This window comes from Anas platyrhynchos, chromosome 30 (assembly GCF_047663525.1).
Source record: "Anas platyrhynchos isolate ZD024472 breed Pekin duck chromosome 30, IASCAAS_PekinDuck_T2T, whole genome shotgun sequence".
In the NCBI taxonomy this organism is placed as follows: domain Eukaryota; kingdom Metazoa; phylum Chordata; class Aves; order Anseriformes; family Anatidae; genus Anas; species Anas platyrhynchos.
The window spans coordinates 5674420-5696905 of record NC_092616.1 but is presented as its reverse complement, the minus strand read 5'-3'; the positions used below and the strand labels follow the sequence as shown (position 1 = coordinate 5696905).

The following is a 22486-nucleotide window of genomic DNA, read 5'->3' as shown; positions in this document are numbered from 1 at the left end:
GTTAATTTGGGGGGGTGGGTTAATTGGGTTAATTGGGGTTAATTAAGGGGTGGGGCTGGATTGGGGGCTGGGGTTAATGGGGTTAATTAGGGCGGGGTTAATTGGGGGGGTTAATTGGGGGGTTAATGGGGTTAATTGGGGTGGGGGGTTAATCAGGGGGTGGGGGTTAATTGGGGGGTTAATTGGGGGGTGGGGTTAATTAGGGGGGTTAATTGGGGGGGGTTAATTAGGGGGTGGGTTAATTGGGCGGGGATTAATTAGGGGGGGTTAATTAGGGGTGTTAATGGGGTTAATTGGGGGGGTGGGGTTAATTGGGGGGTGGGGTTAATTGGGGGGTGGGGTTAATTAGGGGTGTTAATTAGGGGGGGTTAATTGGGGGGGTGGGGGTTAATTAGGGGGGTGGGGGTTAATTGGGGGGTGGGGTTAATTAGGGGGCGGGGTTAATTAGGGGGTGGGTTAAATTAGGGTTAAATTAGGGGGTTAATTAGGGGGGTTAATTAGGGGGGGTTAATTAGGGGGGTTAATTGGGGGGTTAATTAGGGGGGTTAATTAGGGGGGTTAATTAGGGGGGTTAATTAGGGGGGTTAATTAGGGGGGTTAATTGGGGGGTTAATTAGGGGGGTTAATTAGGGGGGTTAATTAGGGGGGTTAATTAGGGGGGCTAATTAGGGGGTCTGACCTGGCGCTTGAGGCGGCGCTCCTTCTGCGCCCCGTAGTAGGTGAGGATCTTGAAGGCCGGGACCAGCGCTTCAGCTCCATCTCCCAGTTGGAGCATCACGCTGGTGGGCACGATGGTGGGGCTGACTGGTGGGGGGCGGCGGCGCAGGAGGGGGGGTTTTGGGGTGGAAGTTGGGGGGGGGGGGTTGGGGGAGAAATGGGGGGGTTTGGGGGGGATTGGAGGGGATTTGGGGGGGTTTGGAGGGAGTTGGGGGGGATTGGGGGAGAATTGGGGGGGTTGGAGGGGGTTTGGGGGGAGTTGGGGGGGCTTTGGGGGAAGTTTAGGGGGGGTTTGGAGGGGGTTTGGGGGGATTTGGGGGGGGTTTGGGGGGAGTTGGGGGGGTTTGGGGGGAGTTGGGGGGGTTTGGAGGGGATTGGGAGGGGTTTGGGGGGGGTTTGGAGGGGATTGGGGGGGGTTGGGGGAGAAATGGGGGGTTGGGAGGGGTTTGGGGGGAGAATTGGGGGGGTTTGGGGGGGTTGGGGGAGATTGGGGGGGTTGGAGGGGGGTTTAGGGGGGTGTTTGGGGGGGGGTTGGGGTGGATTGGGGGGGATTTCGAGGGGATTTGGAAGGGGTTTGGGGGGGATTGGGGGGCATTTGGGGGAGAATTGGGGGATGACTGGGGTGGGGTTTGGGGGAGAAATGGGGGGTTTGGGGGGATTTGGAAGAGGTTTGGGGGGGATTTGGAAGGGGTTTGGGGGGGAATTGGGGGGAATTTGGGGGGGAGTTGGGGGGATTTGGGGGAGAATTGGGGGGTTGGGAGGGATTTGGGGGGCGGTTGGGGGATGATTGGGGTGGGTTTGGGGAGAAATGGGGGGGTTTGGAGGGGATTGGGGGGAGTTTAGGGGGGTTGGAGGGGAATTGGGGGGAGTTTGGGGGGAATTTGGAGGGGGTTTGGGGGGAATTTGGGGGGATTTGGAGGGAATTGCAAAGGTGTGGAGGGATTTGGGGGGAATTGGGGGGGGTTGGGGGTGGATTGGGGGGGTTTGGAAGGGGATTAGGGGGAGTTGGGGGGATTTGGGGGGGGTTGGGGGGGATTTGGGGAGAGTTTAGGTGGGGTTTGGAGGGGGTTTGGGGGAGTTTGGGGGACTGGGGGATGATTGGGGTGGGTTTGGGGGATTTGGAGGGGGTTTGGGGGTTTGGGGGGGGGTTGGGGGGGTTTGGGGGGGATTTGGAGGGGAATTGCAAAGGTTTGGGAAGATTTGGGGGGGAAATGGGGGGATTTGGGGGGGGTTTGGCGAGATTGGGGGGGGTTGGAGGGGGGTTTGGGGGAAGTTTAGGGGGGTTTGGAGGGGGTTTGGGGGAGTAAATGGGGGTTGGAGGGGGTTTGGGGGGATTTGGGGGGATTTGGGGGGAGTTTAGGGGGATTTGGAGGGGGTTTGGGGGGGATTTGGGAGGGGAATTTGTGGGGGTCTGGGGGCATTGGGGGGGGGAATTGGGGCGTCAAGAGATACCCAGATGGACCCCAAAGACCCTACAAAGACCCCCAGAGACCCTAAGGGTGTCTAGCGGGACCCCAGAGACACCCAAAAGACCCTACGAAGACCCAACAGCACCCAAGGGTGCTGAAGGCCTACCTAGATAGACCCAAAAAGTCCCGACAAAGACCCTCCGAAGACCCCAGATCACCCAAGGGTGCTCAAAGTGTACCGAGATGGACCCCAAAGACCCTACAGCACCCAAGGGTGCTCTACAAGTACTGAAGGTAAGGATCCTAAAGACCTTCTGAAGACCCCAGAGCACCCACAAGGGTGCTCAAAACCTTCCTAGATGGACTCGAAGTCCTGACAAGGACCCTGGAGCACCCAAGGGTGCTCGAAGCCTACCTAGATAGACCCCAAAGATCCTACAAAGACCCCAGAGCACCCAAAGGGTGCTCAAAGTGTACCTAGATAGATCGCAAAAGACCCTACGAAGACCCCAAAGCACCCAAGGGTGCTCAATAAAGACCCTACATAGACCCTGAAGACCCTACAAAGACCCCAGAGCACCCAAGGTGCTCAAAGCCTACCCAGATAGACCCCAGAGACCCTACAAAATCCAAAGCTCAACCCCAACCCTGACTCCACCTCAATCCAACCACGCCTAAATCCCCAAGTTCCCCAGAATGTCCCCTGAATGCCTTCTCCCCGGTGGGTAGGCGCCCCCCCAGCACCCTTGGGTGCCCCTCACCCTTCTCGCAGGCCAGGTGGGCGAGCAGGGCAGACTGGTCTGGGGCTGGGCCGGCCAACCCCAAGGGTGCTCAAGGAGCTCTGAGATGGGTTTTGAAGACCCTACAAAGACCCCACAGCACCCAAGGGCGCTCAAAGCCCACCCACATGGACCCCAAAAGACCCTACAAAGACCCCACAGCACCCAAGGGTGCTCAAGCGTACCGAGATGGACCCCAAAGTACCTACGAAGACCCTAGAGCACCCAAGGGTGCTCACAAGTACCGAGAAGGGTCCTAAAGACCTTGAAGACCCCGAGCACCCAGGGTGCTCAAAACCTTCCTAGATGGACTCCAAAAGACCCTACAAAGACCCTGGAGCACCCAAGGGTGCTCGAAGCCTACCTACATGGTCCCCAAAGGACCCTACGAAGACCCAGAGCACCCAAGGGTGCTCAAAGTGACCTACAGACACTCAAAGCACCCTACGAAGCACCCAAAGCACCCAAGGGTGCTCAACAAGCACCTACATAGACCCTGAAGACACCTACAAAGACCCCAGAGCACCCAAGGGTGCTCAAAGCCTACCAGATAGACCCCAGAACCCCACCAGGATCCTAACCCTGACTTACCTCAACGCAACCACGCCAAATCCCCCAAACTCCCCAGAATGTCCCCAAAACGCCCCCTCCCCGGTGGCAGCGTTGCCTCCCACACCCTTGGGTGCCCTCATCTTCTCGCAGGCCAGGTGGGCGAGCAGGGAGATGGTCTGGGTGGCTTTGGCCAACCCCAAGGGTGTCAGGGAGCATTGAGATGGGTTTTGATGGCCCTACAAAGACCCCACAGCACCCAAGGGTGCTCAAAGCCCACCCACATGGTTCCCAAAGGACCCTACAAGGACCCCAGAGCACCCAAGGGTGCTCAAAGTGCACCCAAGACTCACCCAAGACTGATGAAATCCCCAGAACACCCAGAGGTCCTCAAGTGTACCAAGATGGACCCCAAAGACCCTACAAGACCTAATAAGATCCTAGAGCACCCAGGTGCTCAAAGCCTACCCAGATAAGATCCCAAGACCCTACGAAGACCCCAAAGCACCCAAGGGTGCTCGAAGCCTACCTAGATAGACCCCAAGGCCCCACCAAAGCCCAACCCAACCGACCACCCTAACGCAACCACGCCAACTCCAAGTTCCCCAAACATCAACCTCGGAACCAGCCCCGGTGGGAGGCACCCCCCCTACCTCTGGGCTGTCCTCACCCTTCTCGCAAGCCAGGTGGGTGAGCAGGGAGATGGGGTCTGGGTGGGCTTGGCCAACCCCAAGGGTGCTCAAGGAGCTCTGAGATGGCATTTGAAGACCCTACAAAGACCTCACAGCACCCCAGGGTGCTCCAAAAGGTGCACCGAGATGGACCCCAAAGACCCTACAGCACCCAAGGTGCTCTGCAAGTACCGAGAAGGTCCTGAAGACCTTCTGAAGACCCAGAGCACCCGAAGGTGCTCAAAACCTACTTACATTGACTCCAAAGACCCTACAAAGACCCGACGAAGATCCTAGAGCACCCAAGGGTGCTCAAAGTGTACCGAGATGGACCCCAAAGACCCTACAAAGACCTACAAAGATCCTAGAGCACCCAAGGGTGCTCAAAGCCTACCTACATGGTCCCCAAAAGAACCTACAAGGACCGCAGAGCACCCAAAGGTGCTCAAAGTGTACCTAGATAGATCCCAAAGACCCTATGAAGACCCCAAAGCACCCAAGGGTGCTCAACGAGTACCTACATAGACCCTGAAGATCCTACAAAGACCCCAGAGCACCCAAGGGTGCTCGAAGCCCTACCTAGATAGACCCCAAAGCCCCACCAAAGCCCAACCCAACCTTGACCTACCTCAACGCAACCACGCCAAATCCCCCAAACTCCCCCAAAACATCAACCTCGGAACCAGCCCCGGTGGGAGGCGCCCCCCCTGCACCCTTGGGTGCCCCTCACCCTCTCGCAGGCCAGGTGGGCGAGCAGGGAGACGGTCTGGATGGTCTTGCCCAGCCCCATCTCGTCGGCCAGGATGCCGTTAGCTTCTCTCGTACATGGTGACCAGCCAGTCCAGCCCGATGTGCTGGGCACGCCGTAGTTCCCCCGCAGCAGGTGCGGGATGGGCGTCTTCACCTGTCCCAAAAACGGGTCAAAACGCCCCGAAATCGGGGCCCGGCTGCACCCATGGGTGCTGGGGGTGTTTGGGGGGCGCACCTGGGTGGTGGCCAAGGTGCAGCCCTTGGGCTGGAGGCTCTCGGCGGCGGCAGCGACTTGTCGGTGATTTCTTTTTTGGGGGCGGGGGGCGCCGGGGGGCGGTGGGTGGGGGCCCCCCTGGGTGCTCCTGGGCGCCCGCGGCCGGGGAGGAGGCTTCGGGGGCGGGGGCTGGGGGCTTCAGCCTCCTGCCTTCTTCCTCTTCCTCCTCCTCTTCCTCCTCCTCCTCGTCTTCCTCCTCGTCCTCCTCCTCCTCGTCTTCTTCTTCCTCCTCCTCCTCCTCTTCCTCGTCGCTGTCGGCCGCCGGGGAATCTGCGTGGGGTGGGGGGGCACCCATGGGTGCCTGCAGCGCCTCAGGGGGGCCCTACGGCACCTATGGGGGCCCTACAACACTCATAGGGGATCCTACGCACCCTATAGGGGGCAATCTGGGACCCTAGGACCACCCCATAGCACCCAAGGGTGGCCCTATGGGACCAGAGCAGACCCTATGGCACCCAAGGGTGGCCCTATGGTGGCCATAGGGCACCAAAAAAGACCCTATGGCACCCAAGGGTGGCCCTGTGGTGGCCATATGGGACGAAAAGACCCTACGGCACCCAAGGGTGGCCCTGTGGTGGCCATATGGGACCAGAAAAGACCCTATGGCACCCAAGGGTGGCCCTGTGGTGGCCATACAGGACCAGAAAAGACCCTACGGCACCCAAGGGTGGCCCTATAGTGGCCATATAGGACCAATAACACCCTATGGCACCCAAGGGTGGCCCTATGGGGTCCATACAGCACCAGAAAAGACCCTACAGCACCCAGGGTTGGCCCTATAGCACCCAAGGGTGGCCCACGACGCCCATATGGGACCAAACAGGACCCTACAGCACTTAGGGGTGACCCCATGGTGTCCATACAGCACCAAAAAGAACCCCCATAGCACCCAAGGGTGGCCCTGTGGTGGCCATAAAGGACCAGAAGAGACCCTACAGCACCCAAGGGTGGCCCTCCAGCACCCAGGGTGGCCCTGTGGTGCCCATATAGGACCAGAGCAGACCCTATGGCACCCAAAGGTGGCCCTATGGTGGCCATAGGGCACCAGGGAAGACCCTACTGCACCCAAGGTGGACCCTACAAGATACACGTAGCATGAGGTAAGACCCTAGAGCACCCAAGGATGGCCCCACGACGCCCATATAGTACCAAACAGGACCCTACGGCACCCAAGGGTGGCCCTATGGTGGCCATACAGCACCAGAGAACACCCTATGGCACCCAAGGGTGGCCCTCTAGACACCTAATGGTGGCCCTATGGTGTCCATATATGTCTGAAGAACACCTGATGGCACCCAAGGGTGGCCCTATGGGACCAGAGCAGGCCCTAGAGCACCCAAGGGTGGCCCTATGGTGGCCATAGGGCACCAAAAAGACCCTACAGTGCCTAAGGTGACCCTATGGTGCCCGTATGACACCAGGGAAGACCCCATAGCACCCAAGGGTGGTCCTATGGTGGCCACTGAGGACCAGAAAAGACCCTAGAGCACCCAAGGGTGGCCCTATGGGACCAGAGCAGACCCCATGGCACCCAAGGGTGGCCCTATAGCACCTAATGGTGGCCCTACAGTGGCCATACGGCACCAAAAAGACCCTATGGCACCCAAGGGTGCCCCTATGGTGCCCATATAGGACCAGAGAAGACCCTATGGCACCCAAGGGTGGCCCTATGGCGGCCTCTGAGGACCAGAAAAGACTCTACGGCACCCAAAGGTGGCCCTATAGCACCCAAGGTGCCCTACAGCACCCAAGGGTAGCCCTATGGTGGCCATATAGGACCAGAGCAGACCCTACGGCACCCAGGGGTGGCCCTATAGCACCCAAGGGTGGCCCTACGGCACCCAAGGCGCACCCCCAGCACCCTGAGCCCCCCCAGCACCCAAGGGTGGCCCTATAGCAACTAATGGTGGTCCTCCAGCACCCAAGGGTGGCCCTATGGTGTCCATATATGTCCAGAGAACACCCTATGGCACCCAAGGGTGGCCCTACAGCACCCAAGGGTGGCCCTATAGCACCCAAGGGTGGCCCTCCAGCACCCAGGGGTGTCCCTATAGCACCTAATGGTGGCCCTCCAGCACCCCCCCAGCACCCCGAGCCCCCCCCAGCACCCAGGGGTGCCCTAGAGCACCCAAGGCACCCCCCCAGCACCCCGAGCCCCCCCCAGCACCCCGGGGTGCCCCTACCCGAGCGGGTGCTGCTGGCGCCCCGCGGGGAGTCGCAGTCGGAGTCGGCGAAGGCGCCGGCGTACTGCTGCAGCAGCTCCTCCATCGGCAGCGCGCCTGCGGGGACACGCGTGGCACCGGGTCCCCTCCGTGTCCCCACAGGTCCTTCTCGTGTCCCCTCCGTGTCCCCATGTCCCCCCCACGTCCCCCTGTCCCTTCTCATGTCCCCTGTCCTGTGTCCCCGTGTCCTTTCTGTCCCCCCCGTGTCCCCCCTCGTGTCCCTAGCCGTGTCCCCGTGTCCCCCACGTGTCCTCCTGTCCCCCCCCCAAGGCCTTTCTCATGTCCCCATGTGTGTCCCCAGGTCCTTGTGTCCCATGTCCCCACCCATGTCCCCATGAACCCCACGTGTCCCCACGTCCTTTTCTGTCCCCCCACGTGTCCCCATGTCCTTGTGTCTCATGTCCCCATGTCCCTCCTGTCCCCCCCCACATGTCCCCATGTCCCTTTTCATGTCCCCACACGTCCCCACACCCCTCCTGTCCCCCCCCACATGTCCCCCTGTCCCCCCCATGTGTCCCCATGTCCCTTCTCATGTCCCCATGTCCTTTTCTGTCCCCCCACGTGTCCCCACGTCCTTGTGTCTCATGTCCCCATGTCCCTTCTGTGCCCCCCACATGTCCCCGTGTCCCTTTACCTGTCCCCACAGGTGTCCCCATGTCCCTTCTGTCCCCCCCCACGTCCCTCCTGTCCCCCCCGTGTCCCCGTGTCCCTTCTCATGTCCCCACGTGTGTCCCCATGCCCCTGTCCCCCCGTGTCCCCATGTCCCCTCTCATGTCCCCATCCCCCCTACATGTCCCCATGTCCCTTCTATCCCCCCCACATGTCCCCTGTCCCTTCTCATGTCCCCACACGTCCCCATGTCCCTCCTGTCCCCCCCACATGTCCCCCTGTCCCCCACACGTGTCCCCATGTCCCTTTTCATGTCCCCACGTGTGTCCCCATCCCCCCCACATGTCCCCATCCCCCCCACATGTCCCCATCCCCCCCACATGTCCCCATCCCCCCCCACGTGTCCCCAGGCCCCTCCTGTCCCCCCCCCATGTCCCCATGTCCCCACGCCCCGCTGGCCACTCCCACGGCAGGGATCCATGGCCGTGCTGGGGGGGCCGCAGGCGCTCGCTGTGCGCACCGGCTACCAAACCCGGGCCCGGGGGGGGGCGGGCGGGGGTCTGTGAAGGTGCGGGGGCACCCAAGGGTGCTGGGGGGGTCCTGGGGGGCACCCAAGGGTGCTGGGGGGGGTCCCGGGGGGCTCCTACCCTCGCGGGCCAGGTCGTCCAGCTCCTGCTGGTGGTCCACGTCGCCCTCCAGCCGCTCCTGCGCCGCGATCGTCTCCTCCTCGTCCTCGCCTGGGGGGGGGAAAACCCAAAAAGTGGGGTTCTGAGCCCAAAAGAGAAGAGGCCGAGGCAAAAGAAGGGAACGGATTGCAAAAAATGGCTCGGTGACATCGAAAAATGAGCTCCTGAGCCCAAAAAATGAGTTCCTGACACCAAAAATGAGACCCTGAGCCCAAAAAACAAGTCCCTGACCCCAAAAACGAGACCATGAGCCCAAAAACGAGCTTCCATCCCCAAAAAACAAGTTTCCATCCCCAAAAAACGAGTTCCTGAGCCCAAAAATGAGCTCCTGACCCCAAAAACGAGTCCATGAGCCAAAAATGAGTTCCTGAGCCCAAAAATGAGACCCTGACCCCAAAAATAAGGTCCTGACCCAAAAAAACGAGACCCTGACCCTAAAAACGAGCTCTGAGCCAAAAAACTGAGTTCCTGAGCCCAAAAATAAGGTCCTGACCCAAAAAAACGAGACCCTGACCCCAAAAAATGAGTTTGTCCCCAGAAACGAGACCATGAGCCCAAAAAGCGAGATCCTGAGCCCAAAAACCGAGTTCCTGAGCCCAAAAAACGAGACCCTAACCCAAAAAAACGAGACCCTGAGCCCAAAAAACGAGCTCCTGAGCCCAAAAAACGAGCTCCTGAGCCCAAAAATGAGACCCTGACCCCAAAAAACGAGACCCTGAGCCCAAAAAACGAGACCCTGAGCCCAAAAAACGAGTTCCTCACCCCAAAAAACGAGTTTCTGTCCCCAAAAACGAGACCATGAGCCCAAAAAGCGAGATCCTGAGCCCAAAAACAAGTTCCTGAGCCCAAAAACGAGACCCTGAGCCCAAAAAACGAGCTCCTGAGCCCAAAAAGCGAGACCCTGACCCCAAAAAACGAGTTCGTGAGCCCAAAAAAACGAGTTCATGAGCCCAAAAATGAGCTCTTGATCCCAAAAAATGAGTCCCTGAGCCCAAAAAGACGAGTTCCCGAGCCCAAAAAGACGAGTTTCCGTCCCAAAAAACAAGTTTCTGACCCCAAAAATACGTTTCTGTCCCAAAAAACAAGCTCCCGACCCCCAAATCAGGCGCCAGACCCCAAACCAGGTCCCAACCCCCCCAAACAAGATGTCAGACCCCAAAAACCTGGTCCCTGACCCCAAAAACCTGGCCCCGACCCCTCATAATATGTCAGACCCCAAAAAGTAGGTCCTAGACCCCAAAAGAGAAGCCCCAGACCCCAAAAACCAGGTCATGGACCCCAAAAACGAGGCCCCAGACCCCAAAAAGTAGCCCCCAGACCCCCCAAATCATACCCTAGCCTCCTCAGAATAGATGTAAGACCCCCCAAAAAAGGCCAAAAACCCCAAAAGAGAGCCCCAGACCCCAAAAACCAGGTCATGGACCCCAAAAATGAGGCCCCAGACCCCAAAAAGTAGATCCTAGACCCCCCAAATGAACCCACAGCCCTCTCATAACAGATGTCAGACCCCAAAAGAGCCCCCAGACCCCAAAAGAGAGGCCTCAGACCCCAAAGAGAGCCCCTGGACCCCAAAAACCAGCCCTTGGACCCCAAAAACCAGCCCCCAGACCCCAAAAACCTGGTCCCAGACCCCAAAAAGTAGGTTCAAGACCCCCCATATCAACCCCCAGCCCCCTCATAACAGATGTCAGACCCCAAAAAGAACCCCCAGACCCCAAAACCCAGGTCATGGACCCCAAAAACGAGGCCCCAGACCCCCCAAATCAACCCCAGCATCCTCATAATAGATGTCAGACCCCAAAAAAGAGGCCCTAGATCCCAAAATGAGGTCCCAGACCCCAAAACCAGTCCCTGGATCCAAAAATCAAGCCCCCAGACCCCAAACCCCCCGCTGGACCCAAAAACCAGCCCCCAGACCCCAAAAACCAGCCCCCAGCCCCTCATAATATGTCAGACCCCAAAAAGTAGATCCCAGCCCCCAAAAACGAGGCCCCGGACCCCAAAAACGAGGCCCCGGACCCCAAAAACCAGCCCTTGGACCCCAAAATCGAGCCCCCAGCCCCCAAAAACCAGCCCCCGGACCCCAAAAACGAGGCCCAAGACCCCAAAAAGAGAGCCCCCAGACCCCAAAAAAGAGCCCCCGGACCCCAAAAACCAGCCCCCGGACCCCTCATAACAAGTCAGACCCCAAAAAGTAGATCCCAGCCCCCAAAAACGAGGCCCCGGACCCCAAAAACCAGCCCCCAGCCCCCAAAAACGAGGCCCAAGACCCCAAAAGAGAGCCCCCAGCCCCCAAAAACCAGCCCTTGGACCCCAAAAACCAGCCCCCGGACCCCAAAAACCAGCCCCCGGACCCCAAAAAGAGAGCCCCCAGACCCCAAAAAAGAGCCCCCGGACCCCAAAAACGAGGCCCTGGACCCCTCATAACAAGTCAGACCCCAAAAAGTAGATCCCAGACCCCAAAAAACAGGTCACGGACCCCAAAAACCAGCCCCCAGACCCCAAAAACCAGCCCCTGGATCCCAAAAACCAGCCCCTGGACCCCAAAAACCAGCCCCTGGACCCCTCATAATATCAGACCCCAAAAAGTAGGTCTCAGCCCCCAAAAACGAGGCCTCAGCCCCCAAAAACCAGCCCCCGGACCCCAAAAAGAGAGCCCCCAGACCCCAAAAAAGAGCCCCCGGACCCCAAAAACCAGCCCCCGGACCCCTCATAACAAGTCAGACCCCAAAAAGTAGATCCCAGACCCCAAAAACCAGCCCCCAGCCCCCAAAAACCAGCCCCTGGACCCCAAAAACGAGGCCCAAGATCCCAAAAACCAGCCCCCGGGCCCCAAAATCGAGCCCCCAGCCCCCAAAAACGCCCCCCCGACCCCAAAAACGCCCCCTCACCCTCCTCATCCTCAGCGGCGAACTCCTCGTCGTCCTCGCGGGGCTCCCAGGGCCGCTTGTCCCTGCGCAGCAGCGCCTGGAGGGGGGGGGGGGGGGACAGGAGGTGACGGGGGGGGGCTTGGGGACATTTTGGGGACATTTTGGGGATTTTGGGGACATTTTGGGGTCACCTTTGGGGGCAGGGAGCGCAGCAGCTCCCCCTGGCGCTTGAGCAGCTCCAGCTCGCGGCGCCGCGCCAGGGTGGCCTCGTCGTCCGACGGCTCCTGCGGCTCCGAGTCCCCGTCTGGAGGGGGGGGGGCAGCACCCATGGGTGGCACCCGGCACCCTTGGGTGGCACCCGGCACCCTTGGGTGGCACCCGGGACCCTTGGGGGGGAGCTGGGACCCACGGGGGGTGCCCGGGAGCCACCCCCGGGCGGCAGGATGGGGGTTGGGGTGGTGGTTGGGGTGTCCTCGGGTGCTGTCCCAGCACCCTTGGGTGCCCCCCAGTGTGTCTGTCCCTGTCCCCAGCACCCTTGGGTGCCCCCCCATCTGTCTGTCCGCGTCCCCAGCACCCTTGGGTGCTCCTCATCCCCATTTCTCCTCTGTATCCCCGCCCTCAGCACCCTTGGGTGCTCCTCATCCCCATTTTTCCCCATCCCCAGCACCCATGGGTGCCCCTCGTCCCCATTTCTCCCCCATATCCCCATTCCCAGCACCCTTGGGTGCCCCTGGTCCCAATTTGTCCCCATCCCCAGCACCCATGGGTGCCCCTCGTCCCCGTTTCTCCTCCATATTCCCCATTCTCAGCACCCTTGGGTGCCCCTTGTCCCAATTTGCCCCCATTTCTCCCCACCCCAGCACCCTTGGGTGCTCCTTTCCCTCCCTTGTCCCCCTTAGTCCCCATTGTTAGCACCCATGGGTGCCCCACGTCCCTGTTCCTCCCCCATATCCCCATCCCCAGCACCCTTCGGTGCCCCTCACCCCCATTCCTGCCTCATATCCCCATTCTCAGCACCCTTGGGTGCCCCTTGTACCCATTTTTCCCCATCCCCAGCACCCATGGGTGCCCCTCGTCCCCATTTCTCCTCCATATTCCCCATTCTCAGCACCCTTGGGTGCTCCTTGTCCCAATTTGCCTCCATTTGTCCCCATTCTCTACACCCCTGGGTGCCCCTTTTCCCAATTTCTCTCCATCCGAGCACCCTTGGGTGCCCCTTGTCCCAATTTGTCCCCATTTCTCCCTATCCTCAGCACCCTTGGGTGCCCCTCACCCCCCATTTCTCCCCCTTGAGCACCCTTAGGTGCCCCCCACCCCCCCATATCCCCACCCCCACCACCCTAGGGTGCCCCTCGTCCCAATTTTTCCCTATTCCTCCTCCTCCCAGCACCCCAGGGTGCCCCCCACCCCCCATATCCCCACCCCCAGCACCCCAGGGTGCTCCTCACCCCCCATTTCTCCTCCCCAGCACCCTTGGGTGCCCCTCACCCCCCCCATATCCCCACTTCCAGCACCCTTGGGTGCCCCCCACTCCCCTATATTCCCATCCTCAGGACCCTTGGGTGCCCCTTTTCCCAATTTCTTCCCCCCCCAGCACCCTTAGGTGCCCCCCACCCCCCCATATCCCCACCCCCACCACCCCAGGGTGCCCCTCGTCCCAATTTCCCCATTCCTCCCCCTCCCAGCACCCCAGGGTGCCCCTCACCCCCCCATATTCCCATCCTCAGCACCCTTGGGTGCCCCTTTTCCCAATTTCTCCCCCCCCAGCACCCTTAGGTGCCCCTCACCCCCCCCATATCCTCCCCCCAGCACCCAAAGGTGCCCCGTACCCCCCCATATCCCCCCTCCCACCACCCCAGGGTGCCCCCTACCCCCTTCCCAGCACCCACCCTCGTCCTCCTGGCGGGCGGCGGGGGCGGGGCGGTGGCGGGGGCACCCGTGGGTGCTCGGGGGGCGTTGAGGCTGCGGCTGAGCAGGTCGGAGTACTTCTCGGTCTGCCCCACGATGAAGTCCAGCTGCAGGTCCAGCGCCTTCTTGCGCTTCTCCTCCAGCCGCGACTGCTGCTTGAACTGCACCACCTGCACCCAAGGGTGCTGCTGTCAGCGCCCCCGGCTGCCCGGCCCACGAGGGAGCCCAGAGGGCAACACAGCGGGGACCCAAGGGCCACCAGGGGCCACCAAGGGCACCCAGTGGGCACCCAAGGGCCACCAAGGGCACCCAACAGGCACCCAGTGGGCACCAGGAGCACCCAACATCGACCCAAAGGCCACCAAGGGCACCCAACAGCCACCCAAGAGGCACCCAAGGGCCACCAACAGCACCCAAGAGACACCCGAGGGCCACCAGGAGCACCCGAGGGCCACCAGGAGCACCCAAGGGCCACCAAGGGCACCCAAGAAGCGCCCAATGGGCACCCAAAGGGCCACCAAGGGCACCCAACAGCAACCCGAGGGCCACCAAGGGCACCCAACGGCACCCAAGGGCCACCCAGGGCACCCAAGAAGCACCCAGCGGGCAACAAGGGCACCCAACGGCAACCCGAGGACACCCAATGGCCACCAAAGGCACCCAAGAGGTACCCAAGGGCCACCAAGGGCACCCAAGAGGCACCCAAGGGCCACCAAAGGCACCCAAGAGGCACCCGAGGGCCACCATGGGCACCCAAGAGGCACCCGAGGGCCACCATGGGCACCCAACATCGACCGAAGGGCCACCAACGGCACCCAAGGGCCACCAAGGGCACCCAATGGCAACTCAGTGGGCACCCAAGGGCCACCCAATGAGCACCCAAGGGCCAACAGGCACCCAATGGCCACTAAGGGCACCCAACATCGACCCAAGGGCCACCAGGAGCACCCAACGGCAACCCAAGGGCACCCAACAGCCACTGGGGGCACCCAACAGGCACTCAAGGGCCACCAGGAGCACCCAACGGCCATCGCGGGCACCCAAAGGCAACCCAAGGGCCACCCAGGGCACCCAACGGCAACTCAATGGGCACCCAAGGGCCACCAAAGGCACCCAAGGGCCATCGTGGGCACCCAAGGGGCACCCAACAGCCATAGTGGGCACCCAATGGCCACCAGGAGCACCCAACATCACCCCAACGGCCACCGTGGGCACCCAACGGGCACCCAGTGGCCACCCAGAGCACCCAACGGCAACCCAAGAGCCACCAAGGGCACCCAATGGGCACCCAAGGGCCACCCGACGGCCACCATGGGCACCCAATGGCCACTGGGGGCACCCAACGGCATCCCAATGGCCACCAAGGGCCACCAGGAGCACCCCAGGGCCACCGTGGCCACCCACCACCGTTTGGTGGCCAGGCCAGTTCGGTGCGGGGCTACCAGAAGCAGGTGGTGGCCACCGAGATGGTTTGGTAGCCCAAAGGGTGCTCCAAGGGGTGGGTGGTGGCCACCCTGACCCAAAACGGGCTTGGGGACACGACGCCAAGCACCCCTGGGTGCCCAGACCTTGGTGGCCACCTCGAGGACGTTGGTAGCCCGAGGGTTTTTGGGGAGGTGCCGCCGAGCCCCGGTGGGCGCCCTGGCTGTGGGTGGCCCCCAGGGGTAGAAGAACACCCAGGAGGTCCCCCAAAAGTTGGTAGCCACCTGGTAGCCATTTGGTAGCCACGCAGAGGCAGTTGGTGGCCACGCACCTTCTCCACGTTGCTCCAGAACTGCTTGACCTCCTTGGCGATGGCGGCGGCCACGCGGCGCAGCTTGGCCTGCTCCTCCCTCTTGGCCCGCTCCTCCTTCTGCCGCTGCTCCTCGTGGTGCCTCATCACCATCCGCACCACCTGGGGGGGCACCCATGGGTGGGGGGACCCCAAAAGGACACCCCCCGGACACCCAAAGACACCCCGGGAGCCCCAAACTTCGGGGCGCCCAAGGGTGGGGCACCAAAGGGCTCCTGGGTGGCACCAGAGCTCTCTGGCAAGTTGTAGGGATGAAGTGACCCCAAATGTCCCCAAAAACCCCTCTGAGAGGGTCTCCAGTGGTCGTTATAGGGTTAATCAACCCCAAAACCCCTCCTAGATGCCCCAAAGCTCCTCCACCAACCCTTATAGGGTTGAGACTACCCCAAATGACCCCAAAACCCGTCCCAGATACCCCCAGAACTCCTCCACCAACCCTTATAGGGCCGACCCAACCCCAAATGACCCCAAAACCCCTCCTAGATGGCCATTACAAGGAACAATCCACCCCAACCCCCCCCCAGCTTCCCCCCCAACCCTTATAGGGCCAAACCCAACCCCAAATGGCCCTAAAACCCCTCTTAGGTGCCCCCAGAGGCTCTCCAGTGGCCATTATAGGATTGAACCAACCCCAAATGTTCCCAAAACCCCTCCTTAGATGCCCCCAGACCTTCTCCAGTGGCCATTATAGGGAATTATCAACCCCAAAAACCCTCCTAGATGCCAAAAGAGCTTCTCCACCAACCCTTATAGGGCCATCCCAACCCCAAATGGCCCTAAAACCCCTCCTAGATGCCCCCAGAGCTTCTCCAGTGGCCATTATAGGATTGAACCAACCCCAAATGTTCCCAAAACCCCTCCTAGATGCCCCCAGACCTTCTCCAGTGCCATTATAGGGAATTATCAACCCCAAAACCCCTCCTAGATGCCCTCAGAACTCCTCCACCAACCCTTATAGGGTTGAGATTACCCCAAATGACCCCCAAAACCCCTCTTAGATGCCAGCAGCTTCTCCACCAACCCTTATAGGGCCAACCCAACCCCAAATGTCCCCCAAAACCCCTCCTAGACGCCCCCAGACCTCTTCCAGTGGCCATTATAGGGAATAACCAACCCCAAAAGCCCTCCTAGATGCCCCCAGAGCTTCTCCACCAACCCTTATAGGGCTGACCCAACCCCAAATGGCCCTAAAACCCCTCCTAGATGCCCCCAGAGCTCCTCCAGTGGCCATTATAGGATTGAACCAACCCCAAATGACCCCAAAACCCCTCCTAGATGCCCCCAGACCTTCCCCAGTGGCCATTATAGGGAATTATCAACCCCAAAACCCCTCCATGATGCCCTCTGAACTCCTCCACCAACCCTTATAGGGTTGAGACTACCCCAAATGACCCCAAAACCCCAATTAGATGCCCCCAGACCTTCTCCACCAACCCTTATAGGGCCAAACCCAACCCCAAATGTTCCCAAAACCCCTCTTAGATGCCCCCAGACCTTCTCCAGTGGCCATTATAGCGAATTATCAACCCCCAAACCCCTCCTAACTTCCCCCCAACCCCTCCTAGAACCACCCCAACCCCAACCCCACCCCCAAACCCCCAAATTATAGGGTTGGGACCCACCTTTCGGGCCACGCCGCGCTTCCAGCGGCGTTCCTGGGCGAAATCTGCTGCCAGCCACTGCATCTCCTCGCACAGGTAGTCCCAGTGCACCTTAGGGCGCGCGGGCTCGGGCACCTTGGGCAGGCGCCGCAGCGACCAGAAGCCCTCGCGCTTCATCTCGGCCACGCGGTGCTCCACCTCCGCCTCCTGCGCGGGCACAAAGTCACGGCCCCGAGCACCAAAAGAACCCCAAAATAGCCCGAAAGTACCCCAAGGAGCCCAAAAGAACCCCAAAACAGCCCGAAAGTACCCCAAAACAGCCCAAAAGTACCCCAAGGAGCCCAAAAGAACCCCAAAAGGGAGTCCAAAAGCACCCCGAGGAGGCCAAAGGGTTCCCAAGGAGCTTCAAAGCTCAAAAAAATCGCTCTGTGCGCACCCAAAAGCACCCTAAAACCATCATAAATCCCTCAAAAATGCCCCTAAGTACCCCAAAGCCACCCCAATTCCTCCCCAAACCACCCCAAATCCCCCCCAATCCAACCCAAATCCTCCCCAAACCACCCCAAACCCTCCCAATTCCTCCAAAGCCACCCCAAAGCCTCCCAAAGCCACCCTGTATGCACCCAAAACTACCCTAAATCCCTCAAAAATACCCCTACATACTCCCAAAACCCCAACATCCTCCCCAAACCCCGCCAAATCCTCCCAATTCCTCCCCAAACCCCGCCAAATCCTCCCAAATCCTCCCCAAGCCACCCCAAATCCTCCCCAAGCCCACTCTATATGCCCCCAAAACTACCCTAAATCCCTCAAAAATCCCCCTAATACCCCAAAGCCACCCCAAATCCTCAAAATATCACTCTGTATGTGCCCAAAACCACCATAAAGCACCCCAAAGCCACCCTAGCTCCCTCAAAAATTTCCCTAAATACCCCAAATCCTCCCAAAGCCACCCCAAACCCTTCCCAAGCCACTCTGTATGCACCCAAAACCGCCCTAAATCCCTCAAAAATCCCCCTAAGTACCCCAAAGCCACCCCAAATTCTCAAAAAATGACTCTAAATGCCTCCAAAACTATCCTAAAGCACCCCAAAGCCACCCCAAATTCTCAAAAAATGACTCTAAATGCCTCCAAAACTATCCTAAAGCGCCCCAAAGCCACCCCAAATTCTCAAAAAATGACTCTAAATGCCTCCAAAACTATCCTAAAGCGCCCCAAAGCCACCCTAACTCCCTCAAAAATCCCCCTAAATCCCCCTCAAGCCACTCCAAATCCGTCAAAGCCACCCCGCGGCACTCTAAATGCTCCAAAGCCACCTTAAAACCTCCCAAAACCCACTCTGTATGCACCCAAAACCACCCTAAAGTACCCCAAAACCACCCCTAAATCCCTCAAGAAATCCCCTAAATATCCCCAAGCCACCCCAAAGCCTCCCAAAGCCACCCCAAAACCTCCAAAAACCCACTCTATATGCCCCCCAAACTGCCCTAAATCCCTCAAAAATACCCCTACATACTTCCAAAGCCACCCCAAATCCTCAAAAAAATCACTCTGTATGCACCCAAAACCACCCTAAATCCTTCCAAACCCCCCTAAGTGCCCCCAAAGCCCACCCCAAAACCCCCAGAATCCACCCCAAAACCTCTGGTATTGACCCCAAACCCCCCGGAACTGACCCCAAAAACCCCGGAATCGGCCTCAAAACCCCAGAATCGGCTCCCAGATCCCCGGAACCGGCCCCAAACCCCCCGGAACTGACCCCAAAATCCCAGAACCGACCCCAAATCCCCCAGAATCAACCCCAAACCCCCCGGAATTGCCCCCAAACCCCCAGAATCATACCCAAAACCCCAGTATCGGCCCCAAACCTCCCAGATCCGACCCCAAAACCACAAGAATCGACCCCAAACCCCCCTGGATCGACCCCAAAATCCCAGAACCGACCCCAAACCCCCCAGAATCAACCCCAAACCCCCCGGAATCGACCCCAAAACCCCAGTATTGGCCCCAAACCTCCCAGATCCGACCCCAAAACCCCACAATCGGCCTCAAAACCCCAGAATCGGCCCCAAAATCCCCAGAATCCACCCCAAAAAGGCATCGCTCACATGCTTGGCCTGCTCGGCGATCTCGGCGTGGGTCTTGTCCCAGAGGCTGGGGGGCTCGGGGGGGCCGGGGGGGCCATCGGGCCGGGAGGGGGCGGCGGGGGAGGAGGCGGGGGGCGAGACGCTGCCGGGGGAGCCCGAGGAGGCGGGGGACACCGGGTTGCTGCCCGTCATTCTGCCTGCGGGGAGCTGCGGGACACGGCGGGGGGGGTCAGGGGGGGCTCCCCGAGGGGATTTGGGGAGGTTTAGGGGGAGTTGGGAGGGGATCTGGGGGGTTTAGGTGGGATTTGGGGGGGGTACGGGGGGCTGGGGGAGGTTTGGGGTGTGTTACGGGGGGGGTTATGGGGGTTTGGGGGTGATGGGGGGGGATTTGGGGGAGATTTGGGGGGGCTATGGGGGGTTTGGGGGCATCAGGTGGGATTTTGGGGCAATTTGGGGGGCTATAGGGTGATTAAATGGGATTTGGGGGGGCCTATAGGGGGCTTAGGTGGGATTTGGGGGGGGCCTATAGGGAGTTTAGGTGGGATTTGGGGGGGTTACGGGGGGCTGGGGGAGGTTTGGGGTGTGTTACGGGGGGGGTTATGGGGGTTTGGGGGTGATGGGGGGGGATTTGGGGGAGATTTGGGGGGGCTATGGGGGGTTTGGGGGGATCAGGTGGGATTTTGGGGCGATTTGGGGGGCTATAGGGCGATTAGATGGGATTTGGGGGGGCCTATAGGGAGTTTAGGTGGGATTTGGGGGGGCTATGGGGGGTTTAGGTGGGATTTGGGGGGGGTACGGGGGGCTGGGGGAGGTTTGGAGGGGTTATGGGGGGGGGTTATGGGGGTTTGGGGGGGTTATGGGGGATCAGGTGGGATTTTGGGGAGATTTGGGGGGTGTCAGGTGGTATTTGGGGGAGATTTGGGGGGATATGAGGAGTTTGGGGGGAGTTATTGGGGTTTGGGGGGAATCAGGTGGGATTTTGGGGGGATTTGGGGGGATCATGTGGGATTTTGGGGGGGATCAGGTGGGATTTTGGGGGGCTATAGGGTGATCAGATGGGATTTGGGGGGGCTATAGGGGGATTAGGGGGGATTTGGGGGGCTATGGGGGGATTAGGGGGGATTTGGGGGGGCTATGGGGGGGACTACGTTGAATTTGGGGGGATTAAATGGGATTTGGGGGCCTATGGGGGGCTTGGGGGGAGATTTGGGGGGGCTGTGGGGGCTCTGGGTGAGGTTTGGGGGACCCAGATGACTCCTGGGGAGCTTCTGGGGGGTGCAGATGAGATTTGGGGGGGCTCTGGGGGGGTTGAAACGAATCTTAAGGGGTCTGTAGGGCACAGAGAGGAGATTTGGGGGGGCTTTGGGGGTTCTGGGTTGGGTTTGGGGGGGCTTTGAGGGCTGGAGGTGAGATTCGGGGGGGCTTAGAGGCGTATTAGGGGATCTATAGGGTACAAAGATGAGTTTGGGGGGGGCACACACGAGTCTGGGGGGGCTACGAGGGGTGTGGGTGAGATTTTGGGGGGGCTACAAGGGTTTAGGGTGAGATTTGGGGGGGCTACGAGGGGTGTGGGTGAGGTTTGGGGGGGCTATGAAGAGTTTGGGTGAGATTTGGGGGGGCTACAAGAATTTTGGGTGAGATGTGGGGGGCTTTGGGCGAGGTTTGGGGGGGCTACAGGGGTCATGGGTGAGATCTGGGGGGCCTTTGTGGGGTTTGGGTGAGATCTGGGGGGGGCTTTGAGGGGTCTCAGCAGGATTTGGGGGGGCTGGGTGAGATTTGGGGGGGCTACAGGGGTCATGGGTGAGATTTGGGGGGGCTTCGTGGGGTTTGGGTGAGATTTGGGGGGACTATGAGCAGTTTGGGGGGGGCTTTGGGGAGTGTGGGTGAGGTTTGGGGGGGGGCTACGAGGGCTTTGGGTGAGATTTGGGGGTGCTACGAGCAGTTTGGGGGGGCTTTGGTTGAGGTTTGGGGGTGCTACAAGAATTTTGGGTGAGATCTGGGGGGGCTACAAGGGGTCTGGGTAAGATTTGGAGGGGCTGGGTGAGATTTGGGGGGGCTTTGTGGGGTTTGCGTGAGATTTGGGGGGGCTACGAGCAGTTTGGGGGGGCTTTGGGTGAGGTTTGGGGGGGCTTTGTGGGGTCTGGGTGAGATTTGGGGGGGCCAGGAGCATTTTGGGGGGGCTTTGGGTGAGGTTTGGGGGGGCTACAAGGGATCTGGGTGAGATTTGGGGGGGCTTTGTGGGGTTTGGGTGAAATTTGGGTGGCTTTGGGCGAGGTTTGGGGGGGCCTTTGTGGGGTGTGGATGAGATTTTGGGGGTCTGGGTGAGATTTGGGGGGGCTACAAGAATTTTGGGGGAGGCTTGGGGGGGCTACAAAGAGTTTGGCTGAGATTTGGGGGGGTCCACAAGGGGTTTGGGAGCGATTTGGGGGGCTTTGTGGGGTCTGGGTGCGATTTGGGGGGGCTCTGTGGGGTCTGGCTGAGATTTGGGGGGGCTACGAGCAGTTTGGGGGGGCTAGGAGCATTTTGGGGGGCTTTGGGCGAGATTTGGGGGGGCTTTGAGGGGTCTGGCTGAGATCTGGGGGGGGGCTACGAGCAGTTTGAATGAACTTTGGCGAATTTTGTGCTCCCAAATCACCCGCGGGTGCGTTTTGGGGCCCCCGTTCCCGATTTGGGGGTCCCTCACTCACCTCGGGGCGCAGCGGCGGGTGCTGGGGGGGGGCCCGGGGGGGGCCCTCGGGCCCCAGGGGCTGCTGAGAGGAAGGGGGGGCCTCATCCTGCTCCCTCCGGGAGGAGCCGTCCAGCTCCTGGGCGCCCTGGCGGCCCAGCCTGCGCTCCGCCGAGCCGCCTGGGGGGGTTTTGGGGGACATTTAGGGTCGCCCCCCGATTTTAGGGGGCGTCTCCCACCTTTAGGGGGGGCCCAGCACCTTTGGGTGCCCCCCCCGGGGAGCTCGGCACCCACCTGTGTGTGCTGGGCCCTCCTCGTCCTCCTCACACTCCACTTCCACGGTGTCGGCGGGGGGCGCTCCTGGAGGGGGGGGAAAGGCAAAAATTGGGGGTTTTGGCCCCAAAATGTGGCGTTTTGGGGGCTTGTTAGCTCGGAGCGGGGTTATGGTTAGCTCGGAGAGGGACCCCGGTGTCCCATATTGGGCACTTTTTACCCCAAAACAGCCCCATTACCTCATGTCAGAACCCCATTATCACTTATTGCGACCCCATTGTCCCATTTTGGGCCCTTTTTACCCCAAAACGTCCCTATGACCTCATATCAGGACCCTATTATCACTTATTGCGACCCCATTGTCCCATATTTGGCACTTTTTACCCCAAAACAGCCCTGTTACCTCATATCGGGACCCCATTACCTCACACCGGCCCCATTATCCCGTAGCAGGATCCCCTTATCCCATATTGGGCCCTTTTTACCCCAAAACAGCCCCGTTACCTCATGTCAGAACCCCATTATCCCTTATCGCAACCCCGTTGTCCCATATTGGGCCCTTTTTACCCCAAAACATCCCTATGACCTCATATCAGGACCGTATTATCGCTTATTGCGACCCC

At 60.2% G+C, this 22486-nt stretch overlaps 1 protein-coding gene across 1 annotated transcript in view; it reads right to left on the bottom strand.

The window, feature by feature from the left end:
• LOC139999858 (uncharacterized) overlaps positions 1–21792 on the bottom strand; it is a 74499-nt gene extending 52707 nt beyond the window's left edge. Inside the window, 9 exon segments of the mRNA XM_072029486.1 lie at positions 5307–5419; positions 7333–7428; positions 8628–8717; positions 11558–11633; positions 11728–11840; positions 13426–13614; positions 15198–15338; positions 16859–16948; positions 21609–21792. Coding sequence (XP_071885587.1) covers positions 5307–5419; positions 7333–7428; positions 8628–8717; positions 11558–11633; positions 11728–11840; positions 13426–13614; positions 15198–15338; positions 16859–16948; positions 21609–21792 — 1092 coding nt within the window.
• Between the last annotated feature and the right edge of the window lie 694 nt (positions 21793–22486).